The sequence below is a fragment of the Balaenoptera musculus genome, chromosome 19, assembly GCF_009873245.2.
Source record: "Balaenoptera musculus isolate JJ_BM4_2016_0621 chromosome 19, mBalMus1.pri.v3, whole genome shotgun sequence".
NCBI lineage: Eukaryota > Metazoa > Chordata > Mammalia > Artiodactyla > Balaenopteridae > Balaenoptera > Balaenoptera musculus.
The window spans coordinates 10,248,562-10,268,896 of NC_045803.1; the positions used below are offsets into that span (position 1 = coordinate 10,248,562).

The 20,335-nt window shown below is 54.9% G+C and overlaps 2 protein-coding genes across 8 annotated transcripts; both read right to left on the reverse strand.

Annotated features, from left to right (window-relative positions):
- Window positions 1-38: 38 nt before the first annotated feature.
- Window positions 39-13,058, reverse strand: LOC118884675 (vasodilator stimulated phosphoprotein). 5 transcript variants are annotated; one of them, XM_036832421.1, is made up of 13 exons: window positions 12,737-13,057; window positions 5,753-5,924; window positions 5,514-5,679; window positions 4,420-4,513; window positions 3,872-3,921; window positions 3,511-3,752; window positions 3,265-3,365; window positions 2,686-2,737; window positions 2,104-2,140; window positions 1,841-1,886; window positions 1,597-1,687; window positions 1,006-1,063; window positions 39-881 (listed from the first exon to the last, which is right to left on the reverse strand). In XM_036832421.1, exons 1-13 carry the CDS (start codon window positions 12,739-12,741, stop codon window positions 844-846), a joined length of 1,152 nt encoding a protein of 383 aa, XP_036688316.1. In that variant the 5' UTR covers window positions 12,742-13,057; the 3' UTR covers window positions 39-843. The 5 variants fall into 5 exon arrangements, 4 of the variants coding, with proteins under 4 accessions (XP_036688316.1, XP_036688317.1, XP_036688319.1 ...); XM_036832422.1 differs by having other exon boundaries at window positions 60-881; window positions 3,265-3,362; window positions 12,737-13,058; XM_036832424.1 differs by having other exon boundaries at window positions 60-892; window positions 12,737-13,058.
- Window positions 13,059-15,747: 2,689 nt separating this feature from the next.
- On the reverse strand, window positions 15,748-20,203 carry PPM1N (protein phosphatase, Mg2+/Mn2+ dependent 1N (putative)). 3 transcript variants are annotated; one of them, XR_005017531.1, is made up of 6 exons: window positions 18,460-20,203; window positions 17,741-17,858; window positions 17,557-17,662; window positions 17,412-17,472; window positions 16,956-17,113; window positions 15,868-16,237 (listed from the first exon to the last, which is right to left on the reverse strand). XR_005017531.1 is itself a non-coding variant. In XM_036834593.1 (5 exons), exons 1-5 carry the CDS (start codon window positions 19,372-19,374, stop codon window positions 16,169-16,171), a joined length of 1,269 nt encoding a protein of 422 aa, XP_036690488.1. In that variant the 5' UTR covers window positions 19,375-20,200; the 3' UTR covers window positions 15,748-16,168. The 3 variants fall into 3 exon arrangements, 1 of the variants encoding a protein (XP_036690488.1); XR_005017532.1 differs by having other exon boundaries at window positions 16,932-17,113; XM_036834593.1 differs by lacking the exon at window positions 16,956-17,113 and having other exon boundaries at window positions 15,748-16,237; window positions 18,460-20,200.
- Window positions 20,204-20,335: the final 132 nt, after the last annotated feature.

Sequence of the window (20,335 nt, forward strand, 5' to 3'; positions counted from 1 at the left end):
TGAGAGCAGCCCTTCAAATCACTCCAGAAATCTTAGCATTTATAAAAACTGGCAGATTTATTCCACAGGGGCCCATTTTCAAGAAGCTAAAGGTGAAGGTGGGAGAGGGGAGGTTTCCTCCCCTTTTCCTTTCCCCCTCATCTTTTTTTCCCCAGGGGTAAAAATGGCCTGGACCCCAAAACCTACCGAAATAAAAAACCAAAAAACTGAGGTTCCAAAAAGTTACAGCATCTTAATTCCTCATAGAAAAGGGGAAGGAGCCAGAGGGAAGGGAGGTCCCTGGGGTGGGGGGAAGTGCCCCCAGCCTGATGGGACAACCCCCCTTAAATAGCTGTCCCAAGTGGGACAAGCCAGGGGCACAGCATTTAAAAACTCCCCACATCCCATTTTATCAAAACCAAAGAGAAAAAACATTTCCTCCCCCCAAAACCTAAATATATATATATACTTTTTTTTCTTAAAAAACAAAACTTCAAAGGCATTAAGCGTTAAAGTGAATCTAGAACAAGGGAATGTGAAATTCCCTCCTTCCTTCCCCCTTACTGTGGGGTTAATTGGTACATCCCCAGCAGAGGAACCAGCCCCAAGGGGATGGCATAGGGGAAGGACCAAAGGGAGCAAAGGGTGGGGGCCTCCCCAGCCAATCAGCAGCCAGTATGGGTGTGGGCATGGTGCCAGGGAAGCCACACCCCCTTGGAATTTTCCAAGTGAGATAGGGAGTGGGGAAGACGCATTCCTGTGTAGTCTTCAGCCAATTCCAAGTCAAGTCGAGGCAGGGAAAGCAGGGTGACAGGCGGAGGGCGTGTGCGGAAAGGAGAAACTGGATCTTCTGGGGCCCTGTGGTCAGGGGGAACCCCGCTTCCTCAGCTCCTGGACAAAGGCTGGAAGGAAACTGGGCAGAGGTCAGGGGCAGAGCTTCTTCCCCCTTCCCTTCCAAAACAGGGCTTTCCAAGGGACATGATACCTCCAAAATAAATAAATGTTTAAAATAAAAAACAACCTCACCTTCAATTATTTCCTCTTTCACTTTCTGCAGTTCCTTCCTCACCTCTTCCAGAAGCTCCTGAAAATAATGGGGTACCAATCAGGAAGGGTACTTGGACTTGCAAAAGTGAATCCCCCCTTTCTTAATGACTGAGGGGCCAGAGGAAGGAGGTTCAAGACCCCTATTACACACACATCATGACATCACTGGCAAGGCCACAAAGTGAGAATTCTAGGGGAGAATTCTGGATCCTTGGAGCCAGAAGGAAAGTACTGGAGAACATCCAGTACCAAGGCTGGCAAATACATTCCAGTCTCCTGCCACCTCCAATTGGTGATAAATGTCTGGGGTCAGTGTACTGAAAAGGATTCTGGGTACTCAACAGGAGTGAGTCCAGTGATAAGATTAGTAAGGTCTGTCATGGGCATTGGATAAGGTGGTTATGGTGTCTGTGTCATCCCTGACATGATCCAATCTCTCCATTTCTCAGACTGGAAAACTGAGGTTCCCAAGGCCTTTTCTAGAATCACATGGCAGGTCAGTGGCAGAGTCTGGACCCAGATCTCCTTTCTATCCCCCGGACCTCACTCCCAGTCCTTTCCCCAAGCTACCTGTTTCACCCTCTCCAGGTCTGACTCATCACTGGAGCTGGGCGTAGAGGGTTGGGCCTCGGAAGTGGTCACTGAAGAAGATGACTTCATCCTGGGAGAGTTGGTGTGGTTTGGGGCGGAAATGAGGTTAGAGAGAGGGTCTGCCTCCCCTGCCTCCCATTCCAGGGGTCACACTGTGTTCCTCCCTACAAATTTGGCAAATTCAACTATTTTGGGGGGTGGGGCCCCAGTATTGATGGCCCACCTTGGCAAGGTTGTGCTGTTCTTCTCCCAGGGTCTCCGCACAGATTCTGGGGGACAGGCAATAAATCAAAAAGATCAGGGACAAGGAATGCCCTGCCTCAATCTTTCTCCCCGAGCCTCATCAGCCCCTGTTCAAAGAACCATCTCAGGAGACTACAATCCCCAGCATTGTTTGTACAGACTCTCCCATCAAGGTGTGTTATATGTGAGAAGCGGGCATCCTGGGACTTGTAGTTCCTGTGACTAGACTGGGCTCTCACTCACCACTGTGGGCTGGGACTCTGGCCTCTGGCTCCTCCTGCTGGTGGGAAATAAAACTGTCATGAGCCAGGGGCTTCCCTGGTGGCGCAGTGGTTAAGAATCCACCTGCCAATGCAGGGGACACGGGGTTTGAGCCCTGGTCTGGGAAGATCCCACGTGCCACGGAGCAACTAAGCCCGTGTGCCACAACTACTGAGCCTGCGCTCTAGAGCCCGCGAGCCACAGCTACTGAGCCCATGAGCCACAACTACTGAAGCCCGCGCACCTAGAGCCCATGCTCCGCAACAAGAGAAGCCACGGCAATGAGAAGCCCGCGCACCGCAACCAAGAGTAGCCCCCGCTCAGCACAACTAGAGAAAGCCCGCGTGCATCAACGAAGACCCAACGTAGCCACAAATAAATAAATTTAAAAAAAAAAGAAACTGTCATGAGCCAGCCCCCCCCCTCCCCCCCAGCGCCGCACCTCTGCTCATTTTCCTCCTCCACCTTCAAACGTAGCCCATCCCTATCACAGCCCCCTCCCCAATATTCCTACCCAAACGGTACATCCTAAGGGGTATATGGCAGGAAGAGCTCCTGACTCACATTGGCAGATTCATCCTTGGCGGTTTTCTCCCCAACTTGTGTGGCTTTCCTTCTGTAAGAGAGAAACGCAAAAAAACAGATGGCTTCAGCCCTCCCTCAGCCACTCAACAATTCCCTTCCCCAGAGCTCTCGAAAGGTGGATTCTAGCGTGCAGACTTCTGGAATTTGTCAAGGCTAAGAAAATTTTAGTTTTAGAAGTTAAAGAGAGTGCCGCTCCCGAACTGGGGTGGGGCTTTCCGATTCCCACGTTTGGGAGTCACAAAATTCCAAGGGCGGAGTTCCCAGGTTCTGAGGCAGGATCTCCTAAGGTCCTAGAAATTCTGGGTTTAGAAACATTCCAGAGGCTACCTGGGTGGTTGCAAACCTCAGCCATCTCAGGAGAATGCAATCCCCATCATTATATCCCAAACCTGGCTATCAAAGGGCGAACTTTCACCCAAAGAAATCAACTAACTGGGAATCTGAGCCCTCCCCCCACCCGGCCCTACTGAACAGGAATCTCCAGGTGATAACTGCTGGTCTGAGGGGTGTGCTCCAAGGGCTTTCTGCGGCTGTTGAGGGCTCCAGGCTCAGGCTCACCTCCGGGCCAGCATGGCATTCATCTCTTCCATGAGCCCCCCGCCCGTGCTTCGACTGCTCTCAACTTTGGGGGCCAAGGGCCCCCCAGAGGCCTCCTCCTGCTGGAGAAATTACAAAGAGGTGGGGGCTTTATGGGCGGGCCTCCTGGCCTTCCAGCCCTCCTGTGAGGCTCCCGGGCAACTCTGGCCTCATCCCATTATAATATCAGGCCCCGTCACCCCACACCCGCCATGCCTGCCCCCTCACCTTGCTGACTTTCCTGAGTTTGGCTCCGGCAATGGCTGCGGCCAGACCGGGGGCCCCGGTCCCTCCACCACTGGGGCCTTGTGCTGTGGGGAGAGGGGGCGCAGGGGGTGGACCTCCCCCTGCTCCATGCCCTGCAGCCGAGATCCCCGAGGAGGAGAGACCAGGGGGTGGGGGGGGACCCGGAGGAGGGGGAGGTCCTGGAGGCGGGGGTGGTCCCCCAGCTGGGGGAGCAGGTGGGCCTCCTGTAAGAAACACGAAAAAAGAGGGGTGCTGAGAGAGAAGCCTTATTCTCTGTTGTCCGGCTGGCCCACCCCCTCCTCTGGGGTGTTCACCCGACCCCCGAGGCCATTCGAGCAATCACCTGCGTTGGAGACCCTGCGCTCCCGCTCCATGAGCTCTGACTGCTGCTGCCTGGGGAGGGAAGGCGAGCTGCCATCACTCAGAGCCCCAGGATGGCCAGCAACTTCCCGGATCGCCCCTCAGAGGTCTCCGGCAAGGCTGGCTCCTAAGCCCCACTCATGTCCTCCATTCCCCAGGGGCCAGGAAAGGGTTGCAGGGGGAGGACAGGGACAGAGCGAGAGCAAGAGGCGAGCAATCTAGTCATCAGACTGTCAAGAACACCAGAATTACAAAACACCCAAGATCCTTTAGACAACGAAATTCTGGACTCTGGGAATCTGGGGGACCAGGATTTGAAGGGTCAGAAGGTTCTGCAGCTCTGGGTGTCAGGAGTTTTTCAAACTCCAGGAGGTGGGGGGGTTTCTGAAAGATGTCAATTTCTAGTCCCCTGGGAGTTGGAACATGCTGAAAACTGCAAGTTGGAGAGGTCTGAACGCTAGGAGTCAGGGGTTCTGGAACAACCTAGAACTCCGGCAGCAGTAAGGTTCCCCACGCAGGGACTGGCCCCACCTTTTCTGTTGCTCCATCTCCTCTGGGGAGGGGCCGTTCTGGACAGACCAAGTGGGAGGTGCTGTAGGCGGCGGCGGGGGCGGAGGCCCGCCTCCTGGAAGGTGAGAGTAAAGGCTGCTGAGTCACCCCGGAAGCCAGCGCCACCCCTCAGCGCGTTCCCTGGGCTCTCCCGGGCCTCCCAGGGACTCTGCTGCGATGAGGGTCGGCACGAGCTTCCCCTGACTGAGCTGATGTGAGGTGGGTGCTGGGAGGATGCCCAGGTCACAGGCGGGACAGCAAAGGCCCAGAGAGGGGAGCCGCTTGCCCCAAGTCCTGCAGACCCGAATTTGCAGGAACAAGACTTGAATTCAGGCCCACTCCAGCATCCAGGCTCTTAACGCACCTGAAGACCCAGGAAAGGCTGAGAACCACCTCCTCACCCCCATCAGGCCTCTGGCTCCCATGCATTTTTCTGTGCCTCGGACAAGCGAGCCCCTCCCCAGTGGCACTGAAGCCGCTCCAGGAAGCAAACACCTCCGCCATTTGGTGATTTGTGACCCCAGATGCATAGCCGTCACCTAGAGCCTTGCTCCTCAAAGTGTACTGTTTATGGACCGGTAGCCTTGGCGTCACCAGGGAGCTTGTTAGAAGTACAGAGACTCGGGCCCCGGCCAACCCAACTGAATCGGAATCTGCGTCTTTCCTAGATGATTCAGGGGCACATTCCAGTTTAAAAAATACCAACTGAAGGTTTTTTCTTAATATTGTTGCCTGAAAACTAACCGATGATGACATAAGTCAGTATAATGGTTACCTGGGGAAAGGGCACAAGGAACTTTCTGGAGGCTGGAAATATCTATATCTTGATCTGGGAGGTCACACAGGAGTGTGCATGTGTAAAAATTCCTGGAGCAAAATGTACTCTTAGGAACCGTGCGTTTTATATGTGGGTGCACTCGGGGCACACGGGAACCCACAAAATCCTCATAATAATTCTCCACAGTAGTAGTGAATTGGCCCCATTTTCAGATGAGTAAACTGAGGCCAAGTGGTAAAGTGGCGGCCCCAGGCCACACGGCAGGGCTCAGTGGTCCCCTCTGCCCACTCTCTCTAACCTTCCAATGCCTCTAGGGCGCTGGCCATGCCGGCGGCAAACTGTGTTGCATCCTCCTTGCTGCCGAAGTTGAGGCCCCAGACCTGGCGGGCGTCACGCCACTGGTGGAAGTTGGGGGTGGCCTGGTTATACTTGACACCCCGGACGATGGCACAGTTGATGACCACCTGGCAGGGGGGGAAAAGTGGGTGAGGAGTGGTGGGGCGCAGCGGGCAGAGGGGGCGGGGAGGGAAGCCTCACCTGCTGGTCTGGCTGCATCTTCCGGCCGACCACCCGGAAGGAGTTGGCAGTGGGGTTGTGATAGATCTGGACGCGGCTGAAGGCCTGGGGGCCCGTGCCAGCAGGCAGCCATCGCTTGTTGCTGTCATCATAGAGCATCACAGTGGCCCGGCTGGAGCAGACAACCGTCTCACTGCCCGGAGGGAGGAAAGGGGAGAGAGGCCAGTTAGCTGAGGGGAGCCTGGCACCCTTCCTCCAGGGGCCAGTCACCTTCTCCATCTGCGCGTCCCTGGGAGATCTGAAGACACAAAGACAGTGTGAGAGGAAGAGGGACCCATGGAGAGCAGAGGAAGACAGGCAGATGGGGAGAGAGGGCTGGGGACAGACCCTCAAAGAGACCCAGACAGGGAGACTGGGAGAGAAAAGACAGACGGGACAGAGAGACAGACATACTGGGAGAGTCAGACAAAGACAAACAGGGGATGTGAGACAGACAAGGAAAGAGACAGACAGTCAGATGGGGAGAAAGAAGACAGGAAGAGGAAGAGTCAGACAGACTGGAAGAGACAAACATACAGACTGATGCAGAGAGAGCTGAGAAAGGAATCAGACTGACATAGCGGAGACAGAGTGAAAGACAGACAGACAGAGGAGTAGTGGGGGGAAACAGATGGAAAGGCACGGAGCAGAGAAAGATACAGAAATGGAGATACAGGCAGATGGAGAAAGACAAAGAGATGGACAGAGAGACTGAGACAGTCAGAGAGACGCAGAGTGAGAGCTGGAGGAGGGGGCCCGGGAGAAGCGGATGGAAGGGGCGGAGCAGGAGCTCTGGGCAGTGCTGGGAACCAGCCCCTGCCTGGTGCCCTTGGAGCCTCAATTTCCCCATCTCTGCTGGAGTGCTTGGAGCCCCCCCCTTCCCCCAACCACGTCTCCCCACTCAGGAGGAGGAAGCTGAGGCTCAGGGAGGGGAAGGGTGAGGCTTGCAGCAAGTTGGGGCCCAATGCTAGATCCCAGGCTCTTCCACTTCCTGCTGCCCACCCCATCCATCCGGCCCCCCTGGTGCCAACGGCCATCAGTGAACACTCCCTGCTCCATGTCAGGCAGGGACCCAGACAGCCCCGGCCCCACCCTCCAGGGCAGGAGAGCATCACAGTGGTCTGTCCTGTCCGCAGATAGTGATAATCCAAGACCAGGCCTGGGGTGCCCAGAAGGAGTGCCTGCCCCAGCCTGGGGATCAGAGACTTCCTGGAGGAGGTGACATCTGACTTAGCCTTGGGGAGAGGGGGTCAGTAAACTGGTTCAGGGTTCAGGATCTGATATCCACAGATGTAGGTTCAAATCCCCGTTGGGCCACCTACTCCATATGACTCAGGCAAGCAGCCTTCCCACATGAGAGAAGGCATCTTCCTTGCCTGCAGACTGGGGAAATGACAGACCCCACCTCCCCCAGGGCAGTGGGAGAAGTAGATGAGTCTGGACATGTAAAGTGCTTGGCATGGTGCCTGGCATGTACTGAGTGCTGAGTAACTGCCAGCATCCTTTCCACGGGCACCCTGAACAGGTACCACTGGGTCCCCGAGCCACATCCCTCCCACCCCCTACCAGTCCTTCTGGGGAGGTTCAATGCCCTCCTCCCCCAGTGGGGAAACTCAGGCTCCCAGACAGGAAGTGACTTGCCCAAGGTCACACACAAACCAGGGGGAAGCACTGGTCCCCACCCCCACCGGACTTTATCCTGAAAAGAGGAAGTTGGTGGTCAGAGGTTTCCGGGGAGAGAAATTATACCCCACAATGGCTCTGTCTCTACCAGGGCTGGGGGCTGGCGCATGACACTGACGCTGTAAAAGACAAGGCAGGGAAAGCCCCTCAGCAGACCCAGATCCGGGTTCCGAGGCCAGGAAGCTGAGCCCCCAGACCCTCCCCCCAGGTTTACATAATTGAGGCACCTCCCTCTTATCAGGCACTTCAGCTGCTCAGATGCCCTAAGCCCTTTCCTCAGAGTCTCTCATTTTATTCTCACTGCAGCCCTTCTAGATGGGCTATTTCATCCTCATTCTGCAAGGACTGCAAACAGAGGCCCAGAAAGGTTGCGTGACTCGCCTGTGGTCACACAGCTAGTAAGTAAGCACAGCGAGGGTTTGAACCCAAGCCACCTGGCTCCCAAGTCCACAATCTTAACCACCGGGGACTGTGTGGGCCCTACCCAAACACCAGGTGCTGTTTCCAGACAAGTGCAGCCTCAGGGGCTCTTTCTGGCTTCCACTGCCCCTGGCAGGGCAGGGTTAAGGCCTCGCCCACACCTGCCACCCACACCCAGGGCAGACTCTGCCCAGGTGCCCGGGGCCTTCGTTGCTACCCAACCCTGGCTGCACTTTGCTCTCCCAAGCGACCCTGCCCTGCTGAGTCTCTGGACTGGCCAGGGAGCTGGATGTCTGCAGAATGACCCCAGACTGGTCTTGTCCCTCTCCAGGCTGTGGTGTCCCCATTACAGCAAAAGGATCCTGTTAAAATACAAGTCAGATCGTGCCCCTCCTCTTCTTGGAAGCTCCCGTGGCAGCTCCCACAGAATTTTTATTCTGGCCAAGTTCTCTCCAGGGCCTTCGTGATCTGTGTGATCTCTGATCTCATCCCTTCCTTCCCCCCAGCTTGCTGTTCCAGCCCCATTGGCCTCCATGCTGCTCCTTCAACGTGCCAGACACATTCCCACCGCAGGCTGGTGCTCTTGTTCTCCCTCATCCTGGATTTTCACCTCCTTCAGGTCGCCACTTAGTCGACACCTCTTCCAAGAAGCCCTCCCTGACTACACTATCTGGAAAAGCTCCTCTCCCTCTCATTGCATGTCCCACGTTTCATAGCACCTGATCCCTGCCTGACAGATCCCTGTCTCCCCTACCAAAAGGTCAGGACCATGAGGGCAGGGATTTTTGTCCTTTCTGTTTTGTCCTTTCTGCTGTGTCCTCAGAACCTAGAATCATGCCTAGGACATAGTAGGTATCCAAGAGTTGTTAAATTAGCCATCTGTAAAAAAGGAAAAGTTTTTAACAATGGCAGCTGACATTTATTGGTTAGCCTGTGTACCAGACACTGTTCTAGGTACTGAGCTGCAATTTCCACAGTGAACCTTGCAATGACCTCATGAGATGGACTCTGGTGCTCACCCTTTTTACAGATGAGGAACTGTGGCCACAGAAAGGTGAAGGCAGTTATCCCAGGTCACACAGCAAACAAGCAGAGGGGCTCATATTTGAACGCAAGTTCCCCCCCCACCCCACCCCCAATGTTCTTAACCTCATTTAAAGATGAGAAAACAGCTAAGCTGATTTTTCTTTTTTTAAGGCAAGGTATAAAGTGGTGTGTATCAGAAGTTTTTTTTTAAAAAAAAGGTGGGGAGGATATAAATACCTCTGCACACAGAGTGGTGATATATGCAGAGGCTGTTTCTCAGGCGACTAACCATGGCTGCCTCTGAGGCACTGGGGACCTGGGGGCCTGAGGAGGCAGGCAGGAAGTGGACATTTTGTACCGTTTACCTTCTTGAATTGCTTGATTATGACTTTTTGTTTTGTTTTAACATGGGCTGGTATTACCTATAAAAAACTAATTCATTACTTAAGTTCACAGAATAAAACTATAAACCAGGCAAAAAGCTAGAACGGAAAAATCCCACAGCCAGGAAGCAGGGAGTGAGATGGAAATGGGGTCTGCCTAATTCCAGTGGTCTCTGGGGTCTCATACCCTCAATTTGACATGAGAGCCTTAATCCCCAACCAGCCCAGAACTCTCCCGCAAGTCCTCCCATTCTGGAAAACTCTAGCATGTGGTAGATAAAAGAAGGTTCAAGTCACCCCCTCGCTGTGTGGCTTCCCGTCTCTGAACCTCAGTTTCCAGCCCTGGAAACCATAACTCACTGGGGTTTGGTAAGGATTGAAAGAGATAAGAAAAGCCCTAAGCGCAGGACTTGGAATTTGGCAGAGGATCCATATGAGGGAGCTGAGAGGATATAGGAGAGAGAGAGCTTCTCATCACGGGAGGCAATCAAACATAGTCACTCTGGTTTACTCAAACCTTCCATATTAGAGGCTTGCCCTTCCTTTCACCCCTTCATCCTATAGCCCCTTAAACTGCAAAATTTGTGATCCACCCCCCAAAGCCTCAGGTACACACAACCTTTCCAAACTACAAATCTTCTTTGAAGAAACCCTGGATAGAAACTCAGATGTAGGGTCTGCAGGGCTTGTATGGGTTCACTCTAGTCCTTCCTCCCTGACAGGCCTCAGTTCCCCATAAGTGATTAGGAAGGTAACTGGATTCCTTTTTGTTTATCAGCATTGTCTTAAGTGTTTGTACAGTGAAAGCATGTTACTTGTATTATTATTTTTTTTTTAAAGACCACTAAAGGTTTGATTTTCCTTTCTCTCTAATAGTATAATAGTCTGGAAAGAGGCCTGGGTTCAAATGCAGGCTTGCCCACTTCTAATCTGACTTTCATAGGCAATTTGCTTAATTTCTCTGTGCCTCAGTTTTCCCATCTGGGGAAGGGGGATGGTCCTAATAGTATCAATCTCTTATAATTGCTGTGAGGATTAAATTGAATCAGGCACCTAGTACAGTGCCTGGCACAAAGTAGATGCTTGATCAAATGGTCTCTCATTATTTAAAAAAAAAATAAAAACAACAATAATAATTACAATTATTGGAAGAGGAAAGAAATGAACCAAGTACTTCTTGAGTCCCTTCTGCCCTGAGATTCTCAGACCTCTGCCCCACTTCCCAGAATTCCAGCTCAGAGTCCCGGACACAGCAGACACTCAACAAATATTTGTCAAACTGGGAGAAAAGGAACTGTATCTTGTAATTTTCCATCTTAACATCCTCTCTTCCAACTGCCCCCAAGACTGTCCCCAGCCAAATCAGCCAGAAATCAGAGGATCCCAGCCCCCTCCCCTCCCTCAATACTGCTTAGGAATTTCTGAGGGATCTTGGGCCAGGCCTTTCTCTCTTTGAGCCTCAGTTTCCCCAGTTGCCCCCAGACAAGGCCATGGGTCTTTCTGAATCCTTCCTAGCTGTCCTGGGAGAAGGGGCACAGCCCAGTAAGTCGGGTGTGGCCATCAGAAGGGAAGACCCCTCGGGAGGTGGGAGTAACCCTCTGGTGGGACAGGCATCAGCTCAACTTCTGCCCACCTCCCAGGAGGTGGGAGGTTTGGTCGCGGCCAGCAGTAGGGGGGCCTTGTGGGAGGGCCAGGGCCTCGGGGACTGGGGGCGGGGAGGCTGGCCCAGACGTTGCTCCTGCCCTTTTACGGTCTCAGTGAGTGAGGCAGCACTAACTCGGACATCCGCCATCCGCCTTCCACCGTGCCTGGGACCGGAAACGCGGCGGGGGGGGGCGGGGGGAGGCAAGGGGCGGGGCTGGGGGGCAGTGGGAGAGGAGAGCCCCCCCCAGGAAGAAGGTGAAGGAAGAGAGCCTGACTCCCGAAAACCGCCCCCTCTCCCGGTCAGACCCTGAAGGAATGTTGCTATAATGGGGGAAAGGATAGGCAGGAAGTCTTGTGGGTGTCTGTGGGTGCCCCCTTGCTCCAAATTTTCCAGCAATCCCTTTACAGCAGAAGGAACAAATGTGCGAGGGGGATTCTCTACTGACCGTAAAAAGGAATGCCACCCTATGTCAGAGGGCAGGGGTATGGGGAATGTGGGAAGATGTGGGCGCCAGGGGGTTAATCCCCAGCCGCCCCCAGGGGCCTCCCCCTCGAGCTGGGGGCTTTGGGGCAGGAAGTCCCTGAGAGAGTAGAGGAAGGGAGATAGTATTGTCAGGCTCAGGCCTCAAGGGAGAGATTATGGGGGGCCAGGGGAAAGGGAGAATAAGGGGGGGGGGGCTAGTCGGGTCCCCCAGCCGCACGGGCCCCGCCCTCAGGTGAGCCCAGGAGTTTTGAGGGAGGCCCGGGAAAGACAAAATCCCTGGGTCCCTTCGACCCCCACCCCCCAGGATTAAATTCCTGGGAAGATAGCTGGAACTCTCTGGGAAGCCTGGGTCCCTGGGGGAGAAGGCTATGACCTTGAAGCTTTGCAACGCCCCCTCCTCCAACCGCACAACTCGGGACTGCTGGGGAAGGGGGGGTGGTGTTGAGAGAAGGGGGAGGCGCCGTGGTGGGGAAAGCAGCCGGCCCACGGCGCTCTTTGCCGGCCCCTCCCCACACCAGCTGTCTCGACAGGTGAGTCAGGAAGACAAAGGCCCCCCTTCCCCCAGCTGCCGCGCCCCCTCCCTCCCCAGGGCCGCGCAGGTTGGGGAGAGGGGCCGCCCTTCTGGCCCGGGGCCGGGGAGCCGCCCTCAGCCCAGAGCGCTCGCTCGGTCCTAGGCACAGCCTGTTTTAAGCAAATTGTGGGTGGGGAGCGGCGGGGGAGGGGAGTCCCAGCCAGACCCTGGAGGCTGCGTCTGGGTCCGTGGATCAGTCCACACCAACCTCCTCCACAGGAGGATGAGCCCCCCCGAATTTAGGGGGTTAAGTACCCCCGAAGTTAAGGAGCAAGGTCGCTCTTGGGAAGACTTTTTCCAGCGCCACGTAAAAGGGGACCCCGAAAACCAAAGTCTACGTCTCAATCTCTCTTCCAGGTCCCAGGGACCCCCAAACCGGCCCCCCACAATCCCTCTAGGGGCCGGGTTGAGATTTGGGGGGAGTCTGAGCCCTGCCTAAATCCTGGCCTCCCTGCGGGGAGTATTTGCCAACTTGAAGGTCCTCTGAAAAAGTCTTTTAAAAATTCGGGAGTCCTTGGAGCGCCCCCAAATCTAAGGGCTCCCGGGAGAACCTCACCGGCACTACGCGGAGCCTTGAGAGTCAAGGGGAAGTGGTCAATATTTGGAGCTCGTCCAAGGGGGCTCGGCCTCAAATGCGAGGCTCCCAGTGCCCGGTCCCCAAATACCAGCCCGGAGCAAGCTGGGGGGAGGGGGACAAAGGCGGGGCGGGAGCTCGCGCCGGGCGGGGAAGGGTCTGAAGGCAGTTCGAGGCTCACCTCATGGCTGCTCGGCGGGCGGGCGGAGCGCCCACGGGGTAGGTGCTCCCGGGGCGCCCCTGGCTTGAGGTTCAGGGGTTCAGGGCTGGCTCCAGGTTCTGCTCAGTCTCCCCCAGGGTCCCGCCCCATAGAGTCCGGCTTCCTGGGGGGAACGTGGACAGGGCCGGGGTGGGTCCTCGGGCGCCTCGTCTCTCGGGGGCTCTGATCGGGGGTCCCGGCAGCAGAAAGGGGGTGCGGCGTCCCCTCCCCGGCGCGCCCCCTCGGCCGGCGGCGGCTACAATGTTACTCTTACTACTGTACTTCTCTTCGCTACATTTCGTTCCAAAATTCCACTCCCCGCACCCATAATGCCCTGCGCCTTAAAGGGGCCGCGGACACCTCAAGGCGGTGAGGTTGGGGGGGGGGATGGAGGGCGCTTAAAAGGGCAACGCGGAACCTTAGACTTCCGCTATTTCCCTCTTCCCCAACGTTACTGCATAGCGATGCACTCTGGGGGTCACCCCCCCAAATTAGAAGGGAAGCTTGATGGAGGGGAAGGGATCCTTCCTTGATCCTTCGTTCTCTCCCACGATCGAAATTCTTAGGGGAATAGCAATGGGGGCACAATTTCTTCTCACCCTCCCCATTGACTTCTCCATTTCTTTACATTCTACTCAGTTTGAGGGGCGAAGAGGACCTTCTGGTCAAGCATAGATTCTCTCAAATTTTGTCCCTTAAATCCTGCCTTCGGAGCCCTCAACGTCTCTCTCCACCAATTTATGAGGGATTCCTAAGGGGCGAACCCCCTCCCCCGCCGAAGAGCGGAATGGGTAGGGAGGGGGCCCACCCCTTTCACTGCCCCCCCCCTCGCCCGCCCTGGGAAGGTGAGGAGGAAGTGGGCCGAGGGGGCGCGGCTGGCCGCTGACTCACAGCCGCAGGGTGTGTGTGGGGCGAGGCGGGGGGGGGGGGGGCTATGGGGGGGGGTGTGCGGCGCTGGACCTCGGTGGGAATGGGGCTCCCGGTCCCTGTGTGAATAAGGCCCCTGGTCCCCTCTCCACGCACGCCCCGCCGTGACTCAGTTTCATCTGCGGAGGATGGTGGGATCATGCAGATATCCGAGGGAACGGAGGTGGGGGACCCTCCCTATGCCGGCTCCCGGGAGCCTCCTCCCACCACGCGCCAGATTCGGGCAGAGTCCCTACACCCTCCCAGACTTCCGCCACTGGTCCTGCAGACTCCGCCCTACGTGACGTAACCAATATGATCACGCCCCTCTCGTAGAGCGCCACCTGGCCTGGGTAAGGTGCCTTAGGCTGGGGCAGGAACCTGGGAAATCAGTTCGACATTGAGAAATGGATAAATTGAAGCCTGGAGGCAGGAAGTAAATCTGGGCTATAGACCTCTTGCCTGAGCCACCAGGACTCCAGTGGTGCAAGGTATGAGAGTAAAACAACTCTTGGGGCCCAGCTGACTAGGTGAGGGAATCAAGATTCCCAGCCTTTTTTTCTCCAAGAGGAATCCGCTGCCGGGTGCCGTCCTGATCTCCTTCACCTCATTCTTCTAGGCCATGCTCTGACATTAATTCTTCTCTGAAGAATGGAGTAATCCTCTCCCCTTCTCCACCCCACTCTGGGAGACCCTGAACCCTTATCTATGGTAGGTTATAATTGTTTCTCTGTGTGTCTCCTCAGACTGAGTTCTTTGGGGACAGAGGTAGACTTGATCAATTTCTGGGCCTTACTAACCTAGCCAGGCCCAGAACAGCAGCTCAACACACATTTACATTTATCCAACTGCATGAAAACCCCAGTTCTGTGTGACCATGGGCAAGTCCTTTCTCCTCTCTGAGTCTCAGCTTTCCCATCTGTGAAATGGGAGGGGTGGTGCTTCTGTGTGCCACCTGCACTATAGTCAGCAAACTTATTCTATAAATGTCCAAATAGTAAATATTTTAGGCATATTTAACATAGGGCCTCTTTTGCATATTTTTTTACAACCCTTTAAAAATGTAAAAACCCTTCTTAGCTCAAGTGCTGTACAGAACAGGTAGCAAGACCCCTGAACTAGAGAAACTCTTGCATATGTACACAGCAGCCTGATCAAGGATCTTTACGGCAGCAGTGACGTAAGGGCAAGAAATTGGAAACAACCTAAATACCCATCAAGAGGATGACGGATGGTGAAACCATTGCACATCTCTTGTCTGAAGTGCTGAGTAGCAGCTAAAAAGAGTGAGGTGTGTAAGTGGCATGAAAGAAGTTTCCAACACATTATTGAGTAAAAGGAAACAAATTGCCAGATGATACATAGGGTATGAAAAAAATCAAGGAGACACCTAAGGTACCATATACATGTGTGTACATGCCCAATAAAAGGTCTTGAAAAATCCACTCCAAACTCACTGCAGGGGTTACCAGTAGGACACAGAATGGGATCCTGGAGAGTCTGATGGTCATAATCTCAAGCCTCATCTTGAAAACGCCGAGTTCAATCCTGCCTCTAGCCTTTCACACTGGCTGTTCCTTCTGCCTTGGGACCCTCTTCCCTGGGGTTTTTGCATGGCTGGTGAGTTCTCTGTTAGGTTCCTGCTCAGTTGCCCCTCCTCAGAGGTCTTCACTGACCCCCATCTAAAGCAACCATCCCCAGGTGGCAAATGGAGTGGCAGTGGGTGAGGGATGGAGAGAGACTTCATTGTATACCGTTTTGTGCCCTTTGAATTTCAAACCAAGTGAACTTATCACCCATTCAAAAAATAAATAACTATGTAAAAAAACCAGCATAGCTCCCCTAAGACATTTTCTTATCACATCCCCCAGTTTCATTTTCCTTGAGACACTTGTCAGTGTCTGAGATGACCTTATTTATGGGTTCCCTTGTTTGCTGTCCCCCCCCAACTCCACCCCACACACTAGGAGGTTCCGGGGGCAGGAACCTCAATGGGTCTGCCAGGTTGATGGCCTGAGCAGGGCCTTGCACATAGCAGGTGCCCCATACGTATTTGCCAAATGACTGGGCAAATAATGCGTGTGGGGTTTTTTCCACAAGAAAAATGTATTTTGAATTATGTAATTAAAATTTTATTATAAAAACTTTCCCCTACCTCCCCGCCAAACATATGAAAAATAGGAAGGGAAGAGAAGGTTATTGAACTGGGTGATTTTCAGGGTCCATTCAGCTCTAAATATTTCAAAGACATTTGGTTTTGGGGTTTTGAGGTTTGGGTTATTTTTGGTTTTTTTTTTTTTGGGTCTAGCTGGTGGGTGGAATTTCCCCTCTCTCATAAGACTTTCTGTCTTATGAGAGGGAAGTAGGAGAAAGGGAAATAAACATTCTGGGGTTCCTCCATTGGTTTCTCTTCCTTCCGCTAGTCTGCATAGCTGGGGAAGGGGAGTTTTCTTCCTTAATTCCATTGAGGCCCCAGCTGGGCAGAGGGTCCCTAAAGGATGACAGCTGTCAGGCCTCCAAGTCCAAGGCAGAGCTTGAATGGGTGCCAGTGGGCTTCTCAGCCCCATTCTGCCCCATCTGTAACACAAAACGTGGAAGATGGTGAATAGGAACCCCTTCTTGCCCCTCAGCATTTACTCCCCTGTATTCTGGAAGCACCGCTCCTATTTTTCCTTTGAGGAACCAGCATTCCCTATCTCTCATTTCCTCAGTTTTGGGTGGAGTGGACCCCAAGGCCAAGTGCTAGGGGATGGGCCTGTGACCCCAGCCTGGCCAATCAGAGACACAGAGCTGGTCAGGCACATGACCCAGTGTGGCCAAGGAGAACCAGCTCTGGAAGCACGGCTGCAACTACTGGGAAACTGGCATGCTCTCCCCACTGGGGATGTTAGGCTTCTGGGATGTGAGCATGGAGCAGCGACTCTCTGCTACCTCATGTGGGGACCCTGCCTGGGAATGAAGCCAACTCAGAGAAAAGAAAACTAAGACAGTTCCTGATGACATCATCTGACAACTGGATGCAGTCATGCCTTAAGTCCCTGTACTCTTCAATTACATGGCCCAGTAAACTCCCTGGTTCGTCTTCCCAGGTTGAATGGGGTTTCTGTCACTCACAACTCAAAAGATTCCTGACAAAGACCTCCTTTCTGCTGCTGAGAAACCATCAACAACCCCCCCACCCCGACTGGTAATAACCCAACTCCCTTCTCTGCCCTGCAAAGGCCTTCTGGTTTCCTCCCTCACATTTCCTCCCAGCCCCCCCACCCCATACCTTAGTTTATGTGGCTCCACTCACCACCTCCTTGGACATCTCTAAATAGGCCATCTGGGCCCAATTCACAACCTCTCTCCTCTGAGACCTGGGCCACCCTCAGAGATGTCCTGGTGGTCTCTGCAGTGCAGTCAGCCCTTGGTATTGGTCATCAACATTCCTTGAATTTTTCTGCCTTATTTCTGGATGGAGGGGGTGGTGCTTGGGATGGTGGGGCTTCACAGAGCAATGTAGGGGGCACATTTCTTGGAGGAGAAGCACAATCTCTTCTCCTCTGCTTCTGCCATCACCACCCACCCCACCCCACCAACAATCATGCCTAGCACAATTCTTCAGGACCAGGTGTGAGAACTTATTACTATATCAGGTAAGTCCCTGTCCCCTCTGGCCTCAATTTCCCCATCACTTAAAGAGGTGGCATGGGGGAGGTGCTGAATTACATGCTTCTAAGAGAAGCATTCAAGAACACAGGGTCCTTACCATCCAGCGCTCTCCTGAGGCCTGGCAGAACTGAGAGTAAGCGTCAGCGATGACTGTGGCCCTGGAGAGCAAAGGAAGGCCCTCAGGAGGGGACCCTCCTCCTACCACCCATCCTCCCATTCCACCCCACCCCACCCCAACTCACTTGCAGTGGAGCCCTCCCCCAGGAGGTAAATCCGGGATGTCCTCAGAGGCCAGAGTCCTGAAAACTGTGTTCAAGCTGGGGGGCTCCTGGCCAAAGGCACACAGCTCTGAGAAGGAGGCAAGGATTGTGGGAGTTACCCTGCTTGCTGACCACCCCTTCCGCCGGGCTCCTGGCGCCTGCTCACCTGCAACCCTGCGTCCCAGGGCTGCGTCCAGCACTAGCTCCTTCCTGATGGCCTCCTCACAAGGCCTGGGGGCCCCCGGGAAGCAGACCAGGATGCAGGTCATGTTGTCCAGGCTGCCCTGGAGAAGGCAGAGAAAAGAGAGCCTGGTGGAACACGGCTGAATGCCCCAGCACAGGGCTCCATGCCCTAGGAAACAGAGTTTCCCAACACTCCCCTTGCTCTAGTGCCCCCTTCCCAATCTGGTTATGCCCATATCTCTAAAGTCCCACCCTTCTGCCAGTCTAAACCAGGCCTCTCACAAGGACCAATTCCTTAGACCACGCCCTCTCACTGTCCTAACACCACCCTATTAAACAGAGCCACTTCCCTTTTCCAAAGCTCCTCCCACTCTGCTGTTTAACTGTTCTTCTTTCTGCCACTAGTCACACCTCAGGACCCATCTCTTAAGTCTGAGGGCTGTCCCATTCCAAAAGACCACGCCCTTTCTCGTAAATCCCTCCCACTTATCTATCTAGAACTCTTCCGTCTTGTCTCAAGGTTTCCCTCAGTCTCCGCTCCCTGCACGTTTTGGCTGGCCCTGCCCCGTTCCAGCAGGCCCCGTCCCCTATTGGAGTCCCACCTCTCCTTTTCTAGTTTTACTCTCGCCTCTTCATCAAAGCTCCTCCCCCCTAAATCCCTTAGGTTCTTCCCTCAAAGATCTCAAGCCCCGCCCCCAGGACCTTGCAAAGACACGTATCCAACAGCTGCGCGCAGAGAAGCTCTGGGGCCAAGCCCAAGCAGAGGCGAGATGCCACCAGTCCCGCCAGGGCAGAGCCAGACATCGCGTCCCACACGCCATCAGAGGCCAGGAGCATGAATTCGTCCTCTGCTCGGCGTGCCAGGGCGGTCACTTCAGGCTCCGCGGAAACGAGCTGCAGTTCAGGGGGCCGTCCCGGAGCCTCTTTGTAGGCAAAGTCTCCCAGTGCTCGGGACACTGCCAGAGAGCCCTCGAGGCGCCGGCGGCTGATGGTGCCGCCCGCGTCATGGATGCGCTCGCGTTCCCGGGGACGGAGGGGCCGATGGTCTTCGGTGGTGAAGGCCACGGCGCCGGCGCGGCTCAGCACCGCGCGGGAGTCACCGCAGTGCGCCAGGTACAGAAAGTGCGGGGAAACCAGCAACGCCAAGGCGGTGGAGCCTCCCGGCTCGCCGCGGGGCCAGAGAGCGCGCAGGCGTGCGTCTGCGCTCAGAAAGGCTCGGCGCAGTGCTTCGCACACGCCCTGGGGCTCGCCGGGCGCTGGGCCCAGCGCCTCAAGCACGTAGCCCGGCAGGTGGCGCGCACCGAAGAGGGCGGCTCTCGTCCCACCGTGGCCGTCGAGGACCGCGAAGAAAGCCCAGCCCGGGCCCAGCCCGGGTAGCTCAAGCCAAGCGCAATGCGCGTCCTCCATGTGTGCGCGCCACCCTTGCACTGCGCTCGCCCCGAAGCGCAAGCCCCAAGACGCCGCCGCACCCCCGTGCGGCCGCTGGGCGCATCGCGGCGCGTCCAGGAGGGACTGAGGCCCGTCGGGAGAGCTGCGCCTCTTCTCTGCCTCCTCCACCCACTCTTGCTTGCGAGCTGGCCAGAGGAGACATTCCAGCAGGCGGGCGAGGGCCGCCATCCTTCAGCCTGGGGATCAGGAAAGCTCCACCCTCTGCACCTGCTAACAGCCCCGCCACCCCGCCCCCGTCACCTCCACTAATCCTCTGCACTGTGAAATTTTAAACCACCTAAATCTCCTTCCTATGCCCTTGACTTGCACTCAAGTCGAGTCACTAGAAGGGAATGATCTCTTCGTTCTCCTCTCTTCCGCACCTTCCAAGTGAGGTTTGTGGTTTTGGTCTGGGAAAAAAGATAATAGTACCAAACTAGCATTTACCATGAGCTACACACTGTTTTACATCACCATCTCCAATTTACCGAAGAGGAAACTGAGTCACAGAAGTAAACAGTGTTACACAATCTCTAGAATCCGTATTCTCAACACAACACTCGGCTTCGGCTCCCCAGCCCAACTCTGTTCAATCTCTGCCCACATCAGTGGTCCCATCCGGGTTTCAAAAGCTTTAAATGCTTAATTTTTTTACTTCGACCCCTCCCCTCTCCGTCTCGCCCCCGGGTTTCAGTCGCTTCTCTTCCAGGTCCCTCCCATCCATTCACACACACAGCCTCAGATGCTTCTAATATTCGCAGTCCCGACCGGCCTCTAGCTCCGCGCCCAGCCCCCTCACTCCAGGTTCAGCTCACCTTCTGGGCAGCACCACCACCCTTGATTGTTCTGCCCTATTCCCTCTAGGCCGCGCCTCTAGCTCCTCAGTCTCGGACTGACCCCACCCAACTCTGAACAATTCTAAATTGGCTTAAACCTCCCCAAGTCTGAGCTCCTCCCCTTGTCTCAAAACTTTCCGAGTAGTTTCTTCCCTCCCCCTTTCCCACTCCCATTGAGATTCTAGGCTTATACCTCTACCTCTCAGCGGTAGAATCTTTATACCCTCCCCTCAATGCCACCTCTAGCTCCACCCCAACCCACTCTGAGATCCACGCCCCCATCCTCTCCGCCTAGGTTCCTTCATCATCATTTC

Coding starts and splice junctions, on each gene's coding strand:
- PPM1N (XM_036834593.1), bottom strand. CDS start 19,374: ATGGCGGCCCTCGCCCGCCTGCTGGAATGTCTCCTCTGGCCAGCTCGC. Junction 17,663..17,740: donor CCTGGGACGCAGGGTTGCAG/GTGAGCAGGCGC, acceptor CCTCCTTCTCAG/AGCTGTGTGCCTTTGGCCAG. Junction 16,238..17,411: donor CCTCAGGAGAGCGCTGGATG/GTAAGGACCCTG, acceptor TTTGTGTTACAG/ATGGGGCAGAATGGGGCTGA.
- LOC118884675 (XM_036832421.1), bottom strand. Junction 4,514..5,513: donor CGCCCTAGAGGCATTGGAAG/GTTAGAGAGAGT, acceptor CTCACCTTCCAG/GAGGCGGGCCTCCGCCCCCG. Junction 2,738..3,264: donor AATGCCATGCTGGCCCGGAG/GTGAGCCTGAGC, acceptor TCTCTCTTACAG/AAGGAAAGCCACACAAGTTG.